Source organism: Oryctolagus cuniculus, chromosome 13, assembly GCF_964237555.1.
Source record: "Oryctolagus cuniculus chromosome 13, mOryCun1.1, whole genome shotgun sequence".
Classification (NCBI taxonomy): Eukaryota; Metazoa; Chordata; class Mammalia; order Lagomorpha; family Leporidae; genus Oryctolagus; species Oryctolagus cuniculus.
The window spans coordinates 19,154,403-19,173,133 of record NC_091444.1 but is presented as its reverse complement, the minus strand read 5'-3'; the positions used below and the strand labels follow the sequence as shown (position 1 = coordinate 19,173,133).

Below are 18,731 nucleotides of genomic sequence, written 5' to 3'. Positions count from 1 at the left end.
GTTCTCTGCTCTCACTCCCATGGCTTCAGGGAGAGTCAGTGGACATTTGAGGGACGGCCCCGCTCAGGGGGAGCTTGGCAGGTGGGGAGCCGAGCTCCTGCTAATCCATCATTAGGAGAGGCATGAGGCGTGCTGATGGACCGGAGATGGCAGGCGGTGTGGACAGAAGTCTGGCCAGCTGGCCCTGCGGCTGCCCCTGGGGAAGCGGCAAGTTCAGGAGCCCTCTTGCTTTTTGGAGGACGGGGTATTATTCCCTGCTGAGAGCTTTTGGCACCTGAGCCGTGACCGTGACCGGAACACGACCCTCTGTCTGGGACACACCCCCCATGGTGCCAACCTCTCCCCTGCTGGTTATGTGTTCCCCCTCCCCTTCTCTCTGCTGACAGCACCCGGTTTACCCCTTGGGAGCCAGCTCAGGTGGCAGAGTCGAGCCCCCCCATGCTGTTGGCGCACACCTGGGACGTGGTGGCATCAGCCCATGGGCTTTTCCCCTTTGCAGAATCATGACTTCTTCAAGGGCGTGGGGTGTGCAGGACCCATGCCTGAGTTCCTAGCTGCACACCTGCGGACGTGAAGGTGAGCAGCGGGTGGGAGGGGAGGGCAAGGCTGGGTAGCAGCTTTCACCCCAGAGCAGACGGCTGGGCTGGAGGAGCACGCACCCCACTTCCAGAAGCAGGGTCCCTCTGAGGACAGACTCCAGCCGGCCTGGCCTTGCCCGTCTGTGACCATCCCCGTGGCCAGCGGACGGCTGCCTGTGGTGTGCCCACGCGTCCCCCCGGGTGCGGGCCTCCTGTGACCTTCCCTGTCAGCCTCAGTGCTGAGCACCTGGGAAGACTCCCACCAACTTAGTGTCTCTGTGTTGAAAGCACGCAGGGCTTTGGGCTTCAGATATAGCCGTCAGATTTTCCTTACTTTAGGTATAATTTGTGTGTGTGTGTGAGGATTGTGACTTCGGAGGAAATTGGCCCAAGGGAAGGCTGTGGGGTAGTTTTCCTAGGAGTTTCTTTCTTTTTTATTCTTCCTTTTTTTTTTTTTTTTTTTTTTTTTTTTTGACAGGCAGAGTGGACAGTGAGAGAGAGAGACAGAGAGAGAAAGGTCTTCCTTTGCCGTTGGTTCACCCTCCAATGGCCGCTGCGGCCGGTGCACCGCGCTGATCTGATGGCAGGAGCCAGGTGCTTCTCCTGGTCTCCCATGGGGTGCAGGGCCCAAGCACTTGGGCCATCCTCCACTGCACTCCCTGGCCACAGCAGAGAGCTGGCCTGGAAGAGGGGCAACCGGGACAGAATCCGGCGCCCCAACCGGGACTAGAACACGGTGTGCTGGAGCCACAGGCGGAGGATTAGCCTAGTGAGCCGTGGCAACGGCTCAGGAGTTTCTTAAGAATAGGATTTTTTCTCCACCCACATTCTCCGGGAGCAGGGGGAGGGTGACAAGATGACTCCAACGTGTCTTAGCCTGTTCACGTTGCCAAGTCCAACAGGGAGTTTCTGTATGACTTTATTTCCTCTGCTGGGAAGCGTGTTGGAAGGCAAAGGCTGTCTCGCCGAGTTAGCATGGTCTTCAGGAGAGATACAATACACGTGCAGAGAACACGTACACACCGCCCCACGTGCCTGCGTATGCCAATGCCCACAGCACTGGGGAATGAACCGGCTTCCTGTACTCCAAGGGGAACCAGCAGGTGGCGGGGTGTGTGTGGGCAGGTGTCCCACACAGCTGCTCTACGGCTCCAGAGGGCAGTGGGGGGACCAGGCGCTGGGAGGCTGGTGCCAACCCCAGGCCATTCCATGTTTGCAGGACCAAGGGAGTGAGCTCCCCGCCCGGGAGCCACAGAAGCTCTGCTCCCATGGAGAGGGTGGAGGGCCCCATAACCGGGGGCTGAGATGTGAACAGTTGCAGAGGGGGCTTATCCAGGCCATAGCACCAGGTTGCTTACGGCCACAGTGATACAATGACTTTCAGCAGGAGCCTTGGAAAACCAGCTACAGCAGGGAGGGAGGGTGGGAGGCAGGTGCGCGTGCCCGCGATGGCATGAGCCCTGTTTTCTGTAGCTAGCCAAAGAGGAAGGTGAGAGAGGATAATGGGGGTTTCTTCAAGTGAGGCACCCAGCTCAGCCCAATTTCTTAAAATCCTCTGGAAGTTTTCTGATCCTAATTTGAGGGTGGGCACAGCGTCTTACTCGTTTCTAGAATATTCATCCTCCATCCCCTCCCCCCAACACAGGCACTCAGGGGGCCGTGGAGGTGGAGGGCAGCATCCTTATATAAGAAGTTAGGGGGAAGGTGATCTGGCGGCAGCCCGGTAGGGGTGGGTTCCACTTGGGGACCTGCCAAGCCGCTCACCTGGGCCGAGCCAGGTGGACAGGGAGTCAGCTGGGGGAATAAGTTACTGCAGGGAATGTGTGTGCCCTTCGGCCGGGTGTCATTTCAGGTGTGGTGTGCAGACTCGAACCTGTCCTGTCCCGTCCACGGGGGAGCCGAGGGCCAGAGGGACCCAGTGAAGTCAACAAACGGTGGCCTCACGTGGGCCCCCAAGGCTCCCCGTCTGCACTCACTCACTAGGGGGCTGAGCCCGGCTTCTGAGCCTGCGAGGAGAGGGGCGCCCTGGGCCTCACCCACCCCTTCCTGATTGGCGCTCAAGGCCAGGGTCAAGGTGAGGTGGCGGACAGGGGCCCGCCGTGAAGGCCCCTCGCCACCAGGTGTCGCTGCGGAGCCGGCCTCGGAGGCGGAGGCCCTGGAAGGGGCTTCTGGGAGATGGCCAGGTGCCCTGCCCCTTCCTCCCTGTTCCTTCCGGGGGGTGGAAGCAGCTGGGCCTGGGCGCTAGTGTACAGCAGCCGGCGGGGGCAGGCTGCTACCTCTTGACCCTCCGCTGTGAACACTGCGTTCCCCAGGGCCTTGGGCCTCCGGTCTGTGTTGGCCTGGGGAGCTGCAGGACCCATGTACACTACACCCCCGTGGGCCCTCCAAGGGCCTCCGCCGCTGCTCGGCCGCTAGCGAATTCCTGGCTCCTTGAGTCATCTGTTCCTTACCGCTCCTCTCCGAGGCCAGCCGGGAGGGCGGGTGCCCTTGGTCCCCACAGGGGGAGGCGGGGTTCGGACTGGACTCAGGCCGGGCTGGAGTCCTGACCCTCGGCCTCACCTCCCACTTCCCTCCAGGGTGACGCCCCACGCTGGGCAGCGGGGCTCGGGTTCGTGGTCGAGGAGACCGGGGACTTTCAGCCTGCTGCTCCTGGCGTGCGGGACCGAGGCCCTGGCCCAGCCCGACCCGGGAGTGACAGGCAGAGGAGGGCGAAGGGGCCTCTCTCGTGTTTCTGGAGCAGAGGGAGACCCCGGGGGGCCACAAGTTTGGGTGCGCGGTGGGTGTCTTTGAACTGGGCGGGGCTGAAACAAGCCCTTGGAAGCCCTGCTCCGAGGCAGCAGGGGGGCCGGAGCTTGCCCGTGCCTCAAAAAGGTGGGCTGGGAGGCGAAGGTGGGGCGAGAGGGGGAGCGCGCGGGCACGCGGGGGGGGGGGGGCACAGGCGCCTGGGCCGCCAGCCTGCAGGTGCGCTCAGAGGAGACCGGGCAGCAGGGCGCGGCCTAGATGACCACCGATTGCAGGAGGCGGAAGCACATCATGAGGTCCAGCGGGATGGGCGGCTTCAGGTAGTTCCCGTCCAGGCGCAGGTAGCGCAGGTGTGGCACGTTCTCCAGGTCCGAGGAGAAGTCGTGGAAGGCGACCAGGTTGCTGGGGCAAATCTGGGTCCCGTTGATTTCTGTGGAGAGAGAAGGCAAGGAGTCGGCAGACAGCTGGGGCGGGGGACAGGCAGAGGGAGGACCCTGTGCTCTGAGCCCGGATGACGGGGGATGCGAGGCCGCGGATAAGTCCCCGCAACCCCCACCCCCCCACCCCCGCCTCCGGGTGGGCCTTTGGAAAATGCGGTTGGCTGGAATTCATCGGAGTTGTTGCACGTTTGCTCTGGGGACCCCGAAGCAGGCACTGCGCTGGGCCTCCCAGGGGAGGTAGGGGGAGGGTTAAGCAGGCTGGGGCTGGGGAGTGCTCTGAGGGAGCTGGGGGGGCCTGATACTGCCGCGTGGCCCCGCGGAGAGCTTTGATCCCCAGTTGGAGTGGGACTGCCTTTGTGACAAGGACATGACGGTGTGTGGGACGCATAGCATGCCCGGTGTTAAACCTAGACGGGTCCCTCGGGTCCCCTGTGGTTAGGGTGACGCTGTGGAAGGCTGAATGTGGCTACCGTGTGGAGAAGCAGTGGGTCGAGGGGAGAGCTGAAGCCAGCACGCGGATGGGCGGAAGGGGGCCTGCTGTCAGAAGTAGCAATGGCAGGAAGTGCGAGGGGGGCCCTGAGGGTGTGATGAGCCTATTGATTCTGGTAGGCAGCCCAGGTCCCGGCTCCTCCTCTTAGATGACGTCATCTTCTAGATGAAGCTCTCGCTTGCCTGAAGTTTTGCCTCCTTTATCCCCTGGGCAGGCAGAGGAAGAGGAGCAGGAGGAGGAATCTTCCTCTCTCTCCACTTCTGCCTTCCTCGTGGGGGTAGCAGGAGGGCCCTGGCAGAGCTGAATGTTCCCTTACGGGGGCCTGGTGACGTCGGCTGTCGCCCTGCCTCCCCTGGGGCCCTGTCCCCCACCCCCCACCCCGTGAAGTGGCGAGAGTGGGCCTGCCCCGCACGCCACATGGCAGGGTGCTGGCAAAGGCAGTTTGCAAACTATAAAGCGGACTGCAGGTGGCCGCCGTAGTCACTGGCAGCGCGTGGCTCACACGGCCGGGGTTCCGCTCTGTGCCCGTGGCCCCGGGGGCGGGCTGCGTGGGGGAGGGCGTGTGTGGATGGGGTGAGAGTTCTGACTGCAGACTCAGGGCAGCTGTACTTCCACAACGTGGTGGAGACCTGCCAGCCGTGTCTGTATTTCCAGCCTCCACGGCTTCCTGGGGGTAATGCGTTCCGCTGTTATGTGCTGCCTGCAGGGTAAAATTAGACAGTTTTTCTATTTTCCCGAACTTGTTTCTTGCAAGATTTGAAAGAATCCTCCCTCACTTCTTATAATTCCCCCAGATCAGAGAACAGGCCCTATCCAGTCCTTTCAAGACTCAGGAAGCGTCAACAGCGTGCCTCTCCTTCCTCAGCTTGGGAAGGGAGGCGAAGGCGCCTAACGTGGTTTTCCGAGTTCCTCTCCCTCTTTGATCCCCTTCAGCCCTTAGCTGCTGCCTTCCCCGTGTGAATGCAGCCTGGCTTTGTTCAAGGCTCAGATAACGCTCCCTCTTTTGTTTCTAGACCTTCAGCCCAGAGCTGACAGTTTTGATCGAAGCGAACCTGCAGCTCCCAACCTCCTGTCCCAGGCTGCGGGTGGCACCCCCAGCCCAGGCCTCTGTAAGTGCAGTGTAGGGAGGCTCGCCCTCACAAGTCCCGTGTCACGGGAGCACATGTAAACACACAGCCGTCTGGATGGAGCGGGACAGCACCGTGTACACACACACACACACACACACACGGTTGTCCAGCTGTCACGCTTCTACCGGCTGTGTACTGGCTGCCTCTCTGGGTCCCTGCTGCACAATCTTCAAAACCTTGGTCAGGATCTGGGGAGAAGCTCCCACCCGCAGCTGCAGGCCCAGGACATTTCGGCGTGGGCAGGCAGTTGTGCTTTGAGGCGAATGTCCGGGGGGAGGTCTGGGGGCCAGAGAAGCTGGGGTGGAGGAAGAAGCCCCCGCCCCGCCCGGCCCCCCAGCTTGGTTCTCTGAACACTAGGTGCTTACTGAACTCTTCAGTGCCCCTGCTCCCCACTGGGCAGTATCCTCGCCATCCCGGCTACATAGTATCACCACCATCCTCCCGGGCAGATGAGGGCGCTTCCCAGAGAGGTCAGGGCACACAGGCAGCAAGCGACGTGGCCAAGATGCGACATCCCATGCTTCTTGCACCACCCCTCCCCGAGACTCCTGAAGAAGGGCGGGGGCACGGGGGGCCCCTCCCCTGCTCCCGGAGCCCCTCCAGCCCCAGGCCCCGCCCCGCCCCGCCCCCACTCACTCTCAATGCTGTTGTTGTTGAGATACAGGTGCTCCAGCCTGTTGCTGATGGCGGGCACGTTGCTGATCTTGTTGTGAGACAGGTGGAGCACCAGCAGGTTGGAGATGTTGAAGGAGTTCTTGGGGAGGCCCCTGTCGGACAGCTGGTTGTAGTTCAGCCGGATGAAGGCCAGGTTGGGGAAGCCCTTGAAGTAGCCGTTGGGGATGGTCTCGATCTTGTTGCTGTCCAGGTAGAGCTGGTGGATGGCCGGCGGCACCTTGGGCGGCATCTTTCGCAGGATGTTGTGGGCCAGGTTGAGCTGCATGAGGCTCTTGAGGCCCTGGAAGGTGTCGGGCTTGAACACGCCGTCGCTCAGCTTGTTGTGCTGCAGGTCCAGGAGCAGCAGGTTCTCCAGCTTGCTGAAGACGCCCGGCGGGATCCTGGAGATCTGGTTCTGGCTCAGCCTGAGCTGCTCCAGGCTCTGGGGCAGGGCCGACGGGACCTCCTCCAGCTGGTTCTTCTCCAGGTAGAGGTAGGCCAGGCTGGGCAGCTGTTGCAGCACCCTCTGCTCCACCTTGCGGATGCGGTTGTTGTCCAGGTTGACCCACCGCAGGCCCGTGGCGTTCCTGAACGCCTCCACCGGGAGCTCGGAGATGAAGTTGTTCTGCAGGTAGAGGTAATGGATGCGCGGCGGGATGACGGGCACCTTGCGCAGGTTGCGGCTGTCACAGTAGAGGGCAGACGGGAAGTCTGCGGGGCAGTAGCACTCCCGGGGGCAGTCAGGGAAGACAGACGGGGGCCCCGGGGGCAGTGGAGGAGGCAGGTCTGTGGGCTCCGACGGCTCATGGGGCTGAGGAAAGCTGGGTGTGGGCCTGGGCCTGGGCCTGGGCCTGCGCCCAGGGCTGGGTCTTGGTCGTCTTGTTGACTGGCCGTGGGCCACTGAGGCCAAAATGAGCAGTGGGAGGAGCCAGCAGAGGGCTGACCTCATGGTCCAGGTGAGGCACCTGCAGAGGGGAGACACGGGAGGGCATCAGCCTTTGGGCTCGGTCACTGGGTGCTGGGTCTGTGCTGCCAGCTGGGCTCCCGGTGGGGTGTGGGTGCAGCGCTCAGGGGCTGCAGAGCTGGGGAGGAAGCAACAGGGGCTTGTGGCCGTGGACTCCCTGCCCGGGAGCCTGGCAGCAGGCTCGCTGGGCTGCGGATCAGAGGCCCTGAGGCTGGGCGCAGCTGCCCCATCACCTGTGGCCTGAGAACACCATCCCTGCAAAGGGTCCTGGGTGCCTCTCGGGCATCCCCAGCCCACACCCCCGCTGACCTGATCTGCTTGGTCTTTAAAAAAAATTCATTTGATAGATTGTTTGGTCGAACCATTCATCTGAGGAAATGGAGTTTCATTGCTAAGAATGGATTACAATCCACCAGCAAGTGCAGACCCGCTGTTTACAGAGACGGGGGCCTGGCGGGCAGGAGCCGCTTTGCCCAGGACAGACACTGGCGCGAGGCAGGCTGGGTGCAGAGCCCCAGGCCCCCTGAACCCGGGGCCGAGCTCGAGGCAGGGAGCGAAGGGCTCGGGCCGCTCACCCGTGCTCTGGGCCTCCCCTCTCAGCCCCTGCACTTGGCTCAGAGAACACTGCTCTCTGCCAGCACAAGACATGCCAAGAATTTCTCCCCAGATGTGGAGGCTCCTGGGAAAATAAACAGGCGGGGAAGGGAGGACGTGGGGAAAACACTTTCCCTTTTTTTTGACCTGGTGTCGAGGCTCCCTGTATCCTCTGGGGGTGGAGGTACGGGGTGGGGGTGGGTCAGGGAGAACTTCCTGTGCTGTTGGAAGAGGAAGCTGGAGGATGTTTTGGGGTTCCCTCCCTCCTGGCCCTGGTGACCTCTCAGACTGGGCCATGTGGTCTGAGTTGCACTGGGCCTCGGGGAATATCCGTAGGCTCTGGGTCACAGAGGGAAAGCAGCAGCTGCCCGGGGTCCTCCAGGGAGGGGTGCCTGGCCTTCCTGTTCCCGGGGGCCGCCGTTCCTGTGACAGCACCCCTGCTCTCCGGCCAGGGTCCCCACTGCCACATGGCTACCTCCGCACTCTGTGCCTCTTGCTCACACCTGTAGTGGGCCACCCCTTGCCCAGGGGACTGGGACAGGTTGGGCATGCAGCCTCTAGGGCTTCTGGAGCTAGAGGGGCCTGGGGTGTGTCCCCAGCTCGCCTCTGATCCAGACCCCCTGCCCCACCCCCCCTCCAAGCCCACATGGGCTGAGACTCTTCCCTTGCTTGCCAGCGCCCAGCTTCCTGCTGGCTGTGATCAAAGTCGGGCAGCAGGGGATCGCAGGGCTGCACCGTCCTGCTGGGGGCGGCCAGAAACAGAGGGCAACAGAGGGCGGAGCTTGGCCTGGCTGGGCGGGGACTGCAGCTCACGCACACAGCCTTGAGCAGGATCTGCTCACTCACCAGTAGGCCAGCAGAGTCATGGGCACTCGCCGCCTGTGTGCATGTGAGCCCTTCTGCAGGGCGCTGGGTGTGGGAGGGAGGGCAGGCAGGCAGCGTCCACGCCTGTGCTGTCCCTCCACCTCCGTCCAAGGTGGTCCTGTCCCAAGCAGACCTCTCCAAGGGGGCCCAGGGGGCCATTTCTCTGCTCCTCCTATCTCAAGGGACTGCCCCGGTTAGATTCTTGGCTTTCCCTCCAGTCTCGGGGATACACTGAAAAGACTAAAATGTGAACATGTTCATTGCAAAAGTTTAAGCATTGTCTTGTGGCTGGACCCTCCGTCACCCGTCATTGGTGAACCATGGGGTAACATTTTATAAGTTGTTTTAATAATAATTTTATTATTATTTACATTATATATTATATATTTTATTAATTATACTGTATATATTTATATTAATATTTATATATTTATGTTAATTATACTGTAATTTGATTGACAATAGTACAGTCAGGTTACATATAAATTAATGAAGTGATTAAAACCTTTGTATTTTAAAAAACCAGCACTTTTAAAAGCTTTGGCTGGGGGCAGGCCTTTGGTGCACTGTTAAGATGCCACTTGGGAGACCCACATCCTACACTGGGTTGTTGGGGTTCCTATCAGTGTGCACCCTGCAGGAAGCTCTGGGCAGGTCTGACCCCCTTAACTTGGTGTCCAGGACCCGGAACGAGCTTCTGGTGATGGGAAAGAGGGAGGCCCCAGCCAGAGCTGGGAACCAGCCCGTGGCCAGGCACCTCCCAGGAGGCAGCAGGTGACGGCTCAAGTCCCAGCTACCCAAGTGGGAGACTCGGACTGAGCTGCTGGCTTCGGCCTGGCCCAGCCCTGATTGTTGTAGGCATTTGGGGACTGAACTGGTGGGTGAGAGATTTCTGCCTCTTTGCCTTTCAGATATATAATTTGTTTAAGTCTCAGTGTTCATTTCCTTTATCTTTTGCCTTCTTTGTGAATTTGTTTCCTAATCACCCAGGCCTGGAAATGGACTGGCTCACCCTGGGAGGTTCCCAGCTCTGGCTGGGGCCTCCCTCTTTCCCATCACCAAAAGCTTGTTCCAGGTCCTGGATACCAAGTTCAGGGGGTCAAACCTGCCCAGAGCTTCCTGCAGGAGCCTGCTGTGGGTGGGTGTCTCGAGGCCCTGTGCCAGGTAATCCAGGCCTCTGATGGCGGGAGTGACAGGAGCAGCCAGCCGGTCATGGCTCCACCTGGTCAGCTGGCAGCCCAGCGCCCTGCTCATCCACAGGGAACCCGGGCCTTCCTGGTCCCTGTGCCCAGAGCAGGAGCCTGTGGGAAATGGTTGTATCTTCCCACTCGGCCTCCGACCCTTTCCCATTCCACACCCCAGGGCTGGCCAAGCGCCTGCCTCCCAGAGCCAGTGCCAGCTCCTGGGGCGCGGGGCGGGCTCCCTGTGGAGACTGGATGTGCCCCTCCCTGCGCCGCAGCCCAGCCCCCATCATACCCGTTCTGTGTTCTCAGAAGCAAATCGGTTGGTTTCTAAGCTTTTCTCAGGGGGCCACGCCCCTTCCAGCCACAGCTTGGCTGCCTGGGGCGAGGGAGTCTGAGGGCAAAGCCTGCTTTCTTGGGAGGCTGTGTGATGGCCTCCAAGCTCAAAAGCCACACACTCTGCGCTCCCGCCTTCCAGAACCTTCTGCCCAGTCCTCAGCTCGCTTAGGGTAGGTCATCTGTGTGTGCTTTGACGATTTTTTTTTTCTTATGCCTTGGCAAGCATGCCTCCGGCCGCCGACTTTCTGCTGGGCTCTGCTCACCTGTCTGCGGGGGCTTGTTGATGGCCTGGGTCACCAGCTCCGTACCCTGAGCCCCAACATTGCCTCTCAGAAAGCTGCCGCTGCCTGGGGCGGGGAGGGGGCAGTTGTCCGCCCCACCCCAAATTCACCCGCTACGTGTAAGAACATTTCCTAAGAGAGTTCTAAGTCCAGATTTCAGTTCCAACTATGGTAGTTCTGGGCTGGAGTCCTGGCCCTGGTTCTCCACCCCGGGCTCCTCGTCTGTGCGGGTCAGATGAGCTCATGCATCGCAGGCATGTTATAGAGCGCAAATCTCTGCAGACAGCGGGACTTTCTTTCGAAATAGCAGCTGCTCCAGAGACTCGTGGATTCTTAAAGTGAGAGCGCCCTCTTCCCTACCCTGCCTGTCCCTTCATGGTTAGCCCCCAGGGCTGGTGCAAGCCCTAGGCTCAGGGCAGGGCTGGGTTGAGGTCCCCATGGGTTTGCCAAGTTATGAGGAGAGGTTGAAGGGTAATTGGCTTCACACGGTGAGGTTGGGGCTGGGCTGGGAGGGAGGCGGGGCTTGTCTCCCAGGGCAGGCAGGATTCGAATCAGGGTCCCTCCCTTGCATGTGCTGGCATTCTCCAGTCTGGGCAGACTTCCTGTCTAGTTGGTCACCCCTAAGCCTCCATGGCTTACCCCGGACAGCTGCCCCGCCCCAGAGTCGTGCCCACGGACAGCAGAAAGCCCTCTCTCTCGCTTCCCTTCTTTCTGTTCTAAACCCAGACTTCTGAGCCCCCCCCCCGCCCCGCCCCGCCCCCACTTTCTCTTCCTGTAGTGGGAGTGGGGAGAGGTGGAGGTGAGAGGAGGAGAGGCAGGTGAGCTCTGTCTGTGTTAGCGGAGTTGGCCAGGCCCACCCTGGCTTCCGGAAGACCCTGTCAAAGGCTCCCTTAGGGCTAGTGTAGTGCTGGGGTGACTGAGGGGCTGGTGTGGGGGCCTGATGGACTCCACATCCGGCCGTGCAGCTGCGCCTCCTGCCCGGGGGTAACGGCGTAAGGCTGAGCCTGCCGTGGTCGTGGGGAGCGCGTCTCGGCCCCCCCATCCCACCCCGTGACGTGACTGTTCTGGGCCTCAGCTTCCTGATCTGTAACTGGGGAGAGCAAAGCCTTCCCTGTGTGTGCATCCTGCGCCCCCCGTCGTCATCCAAGGCAGGTGTGATCAGCGACTTTCAAATGTGCTGCAGATCAGAAAATGCTAAAAATAAACATCGCACCATCGGAGAAACCGTCTGTGTCCCGGCGGCCACCACCAGGCGCAGTGTAAACAGCAGGAGGCCTCCGTAGCCAGCAGAGCAAGTTTTCCACTGTGAGGGCATGCCAGCTCTGCCCCGCCCCCCACCGACCCCTGAAGAAGGCCCGGAGGAGGGGAGGAGGCCGCGGGGGGGGGGGGCTGTAGACCTGGGTCTAACCCTGCAAACTCTCCAGCTGCCTAGCTGGTGTCTTTGAGCAAGCCTCAGTCTCCTCTCTGTTAAATGGGCATGCTGACACCTTCTGATGGCACTGTTTGGCGGGCTGAGTCGCTGTGTGCAGAGTGAGCGAGGAGCAACTATTAAGGGATGGTCCGGATCATTTCAGAGTACTGGGGTCTCCTTCCCTCCACTCTGGCTCAAGAGCAGACCCCCAGGGGCGCTGGCAGTCTGGCTACTGGCTCTTCCACACAGAGCAACTTCCTGCCCTTGGGGACTTGTGAGGCCACACTTGGGGTTCAAAATCTGCTAGTTGGAGAAGCCCCCAGCCACCTGGGGGAGGCCTTGCCACCGTCTCCGGAGGCTTTGGCGGGGGGTGGGGGGAGCAGGGGGAGCAAGGCAGATCCAGTGTGAGACTTCCCCCAGTCTGCTGCCTTGGCGTTTTTTGCCCCTTTCAGCCTTGAAATTCCCAGTACGTGAGGTTGGGGGTTGGGGGTGGTGGTGGTGAGAAATCATTCCACCCTTCCCTGGGAAGGCTGCTGGGAGGGACAGGGGAGGGGCCCAGCTCGGGGCTCCTGGGGGTCCTGGGGCAGGCAGAGCAGCAGGTGAGAGCAAACAGAAGCGCTTTGGAGCTCTCTTCAGGGACCTTTCCTTCTAGAATGTTCCTCTGTGACATGGCTACCTGTGCCTGCAAGGAAGAGGGAGGGACGTCGCAGATCACGGGAGATGCTCCCTGGGCCCTCAGGTGCCCACTTCCGCTCCCAGTAAAGGGGTCCCTTTCCCAGAGAGCCACATAGCCCTCATGCCCAGCCAATGCTGCCACAAGTCCTGGCTCATACGTGAGTGCCCAGACCCCTCGCAGGCCCCTGCTTCGGCTTCTGCAGGCCCGGCTGACCACCAGAATTCCTGGCCACTGCAGCAGCGGTGGACTCCTGGGTCTGCAGGGAGGAGCCGGGCTCCCGTGTTCACAGCAAGCCCTGCACACCCCTCCCCTGGCCCCCGCGATGCTGAGACCAGCTCTGCCTGGTGCACGGCCGCAGGAGCTGGGAGATGGAGAGGGGCCCCTTCGCTTCCTCCTCCCTCACTTAGCTTAAGGAACAGCTGCCTTTATTTAATTTCCCTCTTTCTCTTCACCACAAGGACCCCTTGCCAACCTGAATGGCTGGGGCAGTTTCTGAACAACTCTGAATTTATTTTTGTTTCTGACTCCTGCAAGGAAAAAAATGAAATTCATTGTCTTCCTAGCTGGGGATCAGGACCTCCAAGGCTCGGAAGCTGAGCTGCTTCCCTTCTCTTTCCGAAAGCTGAGGGCCTTGGGCCAGTGAGGCTGAGACCCAGGCAGCTGAGGAGACGCTGCGCCGGTCGGTCGGAAGCCACTTGCCCTGCCTCCTCCCCGGTTAAGCTCACAAGAACCAAGTTCTTCCAGCTCCTGGCCTCCTTGCTCCCTCCTCCCTGCTCGGCCTGGACTGGGACGCAAGCTTTCCTCCCGGCTCTTCCGTCTCAGCGGGAAGACGCGCGTTCTCTCTTCCTCTTACAGCTGGGGAGGCGAGAGACGCAGGCAGGCAGAGCCTGCGCGCGTGTGTGTCTTTGACAACGTGCGACAATACAGGAGAGGTGTGGGGAGCTGGGTCCCAGTGTCCGGTTTCTATGGAAACACCTGCTCTACCACGATTCTGCACGTCATCCTCTCTCTGTGCTACAACACGCATCGGGACCAAGAAAGTTGAACTCCTGTAGCAAGCCAGTACAGAGGAGCAGAAAGAAGCGAGGCTGTGAGGCCAGCAGACAGGAGGCAGAGGTGGAAGGCGGGAGGAGGGAGCAGGGAGAGACCCCATCGGCCTCCAGGTTGGACAGAGCAGGAGGACGCTCACTGCGGGGAGGAATCTTCCACATCCCCGACCCCTCTCCGACCTGGGCTTACCTGCACACACCTGCCTCTTCTCTCAGTGCTGGGGCTAGCCCTCCTCTTCCTCCCCCACCCTTCGGTGGAGCCGGGGCAGCCGCGAGCCAGCTAGAAGTTCTGATCTCCCAGTGGTGCGTGCTTGCAAGTGTTTGCCTGATTTTCTTCCACCAGATCCTATTGGGGTGGGGAGGTTAGGTTAGGGGGAGGGAGGGGCAGGTCCAAGGGAGGGAGGAGAGGAGGGAGGGAAGGAGGGAGGCCGGGAGGGAGGGAGGGAGCTTGGGAAAGGAGGAATGACAACAATACAGTCTTTCTTTGGCAGCCAGCACTCCCAAAGTCTTCGTCCACACACCATGCCCACTAACGGGCTCGCTTTTAATAACATTTCCTTCTGCCATGGCCGCTTCTGAGGGGGATTGTTCAACCCATGTTTGGAAAACAAGCCAAATTAACAGGAAATGGCCTGAAAGAGCAAGCCCCATGCAGGCCCGGGGCTGGGCTGGACAGCATTGCCTGCTGCTACCCAGTGTGGGGTTTGGATGGTTCCCCCGAGCAGGGACAGGTCCTGTGCCTGGTCACCTTCCCCAGGTGCTCACAAATGGGGTGCAGCCTCCTCACGTCGTGAGCTGCTGTGGGAGGTGACTGTGGTTTGGCTGCCCAGGGGTTGAGGACCAGAGAGGGAAGTCTGACCTGGGGACACACAGCAAAGCTAGGGCGGAATGGAGGTTGGATGTAAGAGCTAAAGCCATGGCCCTCAGCTCACATGGACAATGTCAGCGTCTTTCTCAGTTTCTCCGTGTCACATGCAGTGACATCCGGGGACTGTGTGGTCTCGGCACAAGGGGCTAGGGAAGTCCCAATCCCCCCGTGTGTGTCACCATCCCAGGAGGCCCATTCGAGTAGCATGGCGACCTCTCACGTGGTCCCCAGCGAAGAACCTCAGCACGTCTGCAGCTCAGGTGCCTGCCCTCCCTGTGGGCTCCTCGGGCAGCCAGAGAAAAGCACTCCCTTTCCCACCTGTGCCAACACAGGGCCGAGCAGGGAGCGCTAACCTTAGGGCCAGCAGCCTCCTTGCAAGCTGTGCATCTCGGGCAAGGTCACTGCGTCACAGGCAGCCTCAGTCCCTTGTTCATAAAAGCAAGGATGACCGCTTCAGAGTTGTGAAGATGAAGCCATGTCATAGGGACCGGCGCTCTGGCGTAGTAGGTAAAGCTGCCACCTGCAGCGCCGGTTCGAGACCTGGCTGCTCCACTTCCGATCCAGCTCTCTGCTGTGGCCTGGGAAAGCAGTAGAAGATGGCCCAAGTCCTTGGGCCCCTACATCCACATGGGAGACCCGGAAGATGCTTCTGGCTCCTGGCTTCGGATTGGCACAGCTCTGGCCGTTGTGGCCAACTGGCAAGTGAACCAGCAGATAGAAGACCTCTCTCTCTTTTCTGCTTCTGCCTCTGCCTCTCTGTAACTCTGACTTTCAAATAAATAAATGAGTATTTTGTAAAGAAGCCATGTTATAAATGTGGAGTGCTTCATAAACTGGGGAGCTGTTCGGGCTTAGGGAAGGAGTTGCTATGAGTGGCGATCAGTCTAAGGAAAGGAGAAGGAAGAGGAAAGCCCTCACCTTGTAGCCCCCCACCCCACCCCAAATCCAGGTTCATTAACCCTGGGAGTGCCAGGCCACTCCTGAGGGGGTATTGCCCGCTCTGCAGGCTGAGAACATCTGGCCCCAGGTCAGCCTGTTTCTGCTGGCCTGGGGTGTGGCAGGTGTACAAGAAAGGGGAGTGTGGTCGAGTGTGGTGAAGGAGCTTGGGCAGGGGCGTGGGCAGGGTGTCCCCTGCACCCACTGTGAGGGTCCACTCAAACCCACGGGTCTCTGCTCTGGGGTGTGGTGGTGACCAACCTCCTAGCCCTTCCCAAGCCACCGTGGCTCTGTTCCTCCTCCGCTTGACTCCCCCGCGATGCAGAAAGGACCTGGAGTGGGGGAGAGAGGCGGCTGGAAGGCCGAGGGCCGACTCTGCGTACCGGTGGTCTGTGCACCTGGTGTGGCGCCAAGGCCCAGCATGTTTGCTTGAAACAAATTAATTTAAAATTTTTTTAAAATAAGTATTTATTTGAAAGGCAGAACAACCGAAAGATATTATATATATATATATATATATATATATATATATATATATATTGTCGCTCCCCCTCTTCGTGGAGGAACGACACAGGACCCTGCGCTGTTCTTTTATCTGCTCGGCCCTCCCCGGGTTTGCTGCTGGTTCTTCCCGGGTTGGCTACTATCCCTTCCACCTCCGTGGAAGGGCAGTTCCCCCTGGCCACATTCCCCACTTCCGCAGGGGAGCGGCACACCGCCGGCCGGCTTTCTCGGGGGGCTGCACAGGTGTTCCTTCAGCTAGATGTTCCCCTTAGATGTTCCCCATAGATGTTCCTGGTGCATGCCGTCTCTCCTCCTTTATAGTCCTCCTCCGCCAATCCCAACTCGGCTGCCCACACGCCGAGTACGCTGCTCTCCTCCAATCAGTAGCAAGTCCTACAGTTTATTGGTTGAACTGGAGGCAGCTGTGCGGAAGCTGTTTACTTCTCTCCCAGCGCCATATTGTGGGAGAGCAGATGCATAGAATAAGTCTTAATTCCAGTAACCTAGTCCAGTCCGGATTGCTCCCCACAATATATAGATATATATATATAGAGAGAGAGAGAGAGAGAGATCTCCCACTGTTGGTTCACTCGCTGAATGGCTGCAATGGCTGGGTCTGGGCCAGGCCAAAGCCAGGAGCCCGGAGCTCCATGTGGGTCTCCCACGTGGGTGCAGGGGTGCAGGTTGTTGGACCATCTTCTGCTGCCTTCTCAGGCACGTTAGCAGGGAGCTGGATTGGAAGCAGAGCAACTAAGGCCCTAACTGGTCCACTGATTTTGGGTGCCGGCGGCACCAGCGGCGGCTCAACCCGCTGCACCACAGTGCCAGCCACCAAAATGTTTCCCTGTGGGAAATTTTAACCATCCCCACGTTGCTCCAGATTAGAACTGTAACCTCGCTGTCTGACTGTGCAACCACGACAATTACCGACACAGCCAGCCTGGTTTCGTCTTGTCCCATGTCCCACAGACCCGACTGCTGCATCAGACGCAATTTTAAGTTGGATCCGAGTGACCTTGGGCAGGGCGAGCAGCTCCCAGTGCATGTGGTGGCCAGCCCTCTCTGCTCCCGAGCCTGGAGCCTGGGGTCCCGGCTAACCCACCTCCCCGCCTGTCCTTGAAGAGTCACGTTCACGGCCACCGTCTAGATGCAACTTGTGAGAGGGGACTGACTGGGGACGCTGTCAGATGGGCTCCACCCACCTGCCCTTCTCAGCCTCTGACAGGGACCAAACGGCCAGCCCTGGAGACAGAAGACCCGGCTCCTGAGACCCGGCTATGTCGTGACCTTGGAGTTGTCCCTCTCTGCCCTGACCACGGTTCCCCGTTTGTGAAACACGAGGTCCTGCTCTGTGACCCCCACGTGGTGAGGAGAGTCCGAGACTCGGAGACCGGGCACCGCCTTGCTCGCTCCTCCTGGGAGCCTAAGTTTCCCCTTCCGTCCCACCCCTCTTCCAGGGAAGCCCGAGGGGCATTCTGCAGTTCTCTGTGGCTCCTCCAGACCCCTCGGCTGCCCCAGGCTCAGGCGCCAGTAGTGTGTTCTGGGGACACTCTGGGACGTTTGATGGGAGTGCTGTGGCCACAGTGGGAAGCCGGGAGTCCAGGCAGCTGCTGCCCTGTGCTGCTTATGGGGAGAGGGCCAGGACTGCTGGTTGGGGGCAGCACGCAGAGGCAGGCGAGGGCGGGAGGCGGGGCAGGGATCCTGCGACTCTTGTTGGCGATTTGGGCTCCCTTCCCTGCTGGGCCTGGCCGCCCTTACCTCCTCGACTGAAGCCCTCGCTAGGGCACACTGTAACGGCTGCCTTGGCTACCAGCTGTGTAGGGGGGCGGGGCAAACTCACGGCAGGGGAGACACTGTGGCCGCCCTGTGGCCGCCCAGCCCACCAGCCAGCCTGGGGGGCCCAGGTTGCCTGGGGTGAGTGGGCGCCTGGTGGGCCTCGTGGCTTAGCCCACAGCACCCACCAAGGGCTTGGCACTCCCTGGGGGCCCGGAGGGGTCTGCCTCACCAGATGCAGGGGTTGAACAAGGACAGTCTCTGTTCCTGTGTCTTTGGACAGGTAACGCCTTCTGCTGATTGAAAATCAAGAAGATACAAAAGGACCGGCGAGGGTCTGCCTCCCATCACCCACTCCCTTGGACTGGTGGCTCGTGTCCCATCTGGTCTATTTCATGCCGGGTGAGCGGCAGCCACGTGCTCTGCTGTCCTCCGAGCAGCGGATCAGGACGGCCACCCACCCCGCACTGGCACACAGGGCACCGCCTCCCCCCACGCTGTTTGCTCCCCGTCTCTCTGTGTTTTTAAGGTGGACGGCGCTGGGCTTAGCACTTCCCACGCCTGGCCCTCTCTGAGCACAAATCTCTCCACCATCAGCTGCAGTGCGTCCGCTCGGCTGTGTGGGGAAAGACCCGGTCTCCTCTCCCTTCGCTTTCTTCTCCAGTCTCCGGCCGGAGGGGCCCTTCCCTGGGATGGTGGAAATCTCCACGCAGTCCCAGCCCGCCCTGGTGTCCCTGCCCCCTCTGGGGTCATGTGCAGTCTGAGGCAGGGTTGGGGGAGGGTCTGAGGGAGGTCAAGCTCATGGCTCCTGGTTAACAGCACTGCTGGCCGCACGCTGCCGCCTGTGGGGCCTCTCCTGGCCGGGCAGCTGCACGCAGGGGACAGGAAGCTTGCGTGGGGCTGCGACTCCTCCGGAGACGGGCTGGCGGCCTGGCGCTGTGCCGGGCAGGCCCCACAGGGCGTCCTCGCTCCCCCGCGAGCCGGCCCCAGCAAGGGGCCCTTTCTTCTCGGGCAAAAGAAGTTACCTTGTGCCCCTCACTTCTGGCCAAGGCACTGTTTCGACACCCAGAAACCCTCGCGGCTCCAGATGGGAAGTGAAGGCATGGCTTCCTCTGGCAAGAGGCCCGGGGCGGGTGCCGGCCGGCCAGGGGGACTCCATGTCCGTTGAGTCTGAAGCTGTGCAGTGGGCACAGTTGTTGGGGGGCACCCCCCAGCCTCGCTGTGCTCACTGTCCACGATCCTGCCCACGGCCGTGCC

At 60.6% G+C, this 18,731-nt stretch overlaps 1 protein-coding gene across 1 annotated transcript; it reads right to left on the bottom strand.

The window, feature by feature from the left end:
- Window positions 1–1,481: 1,481 nt before the first annotated feature.
- Window positions 1,482–13,743, bottom strand: PRELP (proline and arginine rich end leucine rich repeat protein). Its single transcript, XM_002717582.5, has 3 exons — window positions 13,584–13,743; window positions 6,017–6,999; window positions 1,482–3,750 (listed from the first exon to the last, which is right to left on the bottom strand). Exons 2-3 carry the CDS (start codon window positions 6,981–6,983, stop codon window positions 3,575–3,577), a joined length of 1,143 nt encoding a protein of 380 aa, XP_002717628.2. The 5' UTR covers window positions 6,984–6,999; window positions 13,584–13,743; the 3' UTR covers window positions 1,482–3,574.
- Between the last annotated feature and the right edge of the window lie 4,988 nt (window positions 13,744–18,731).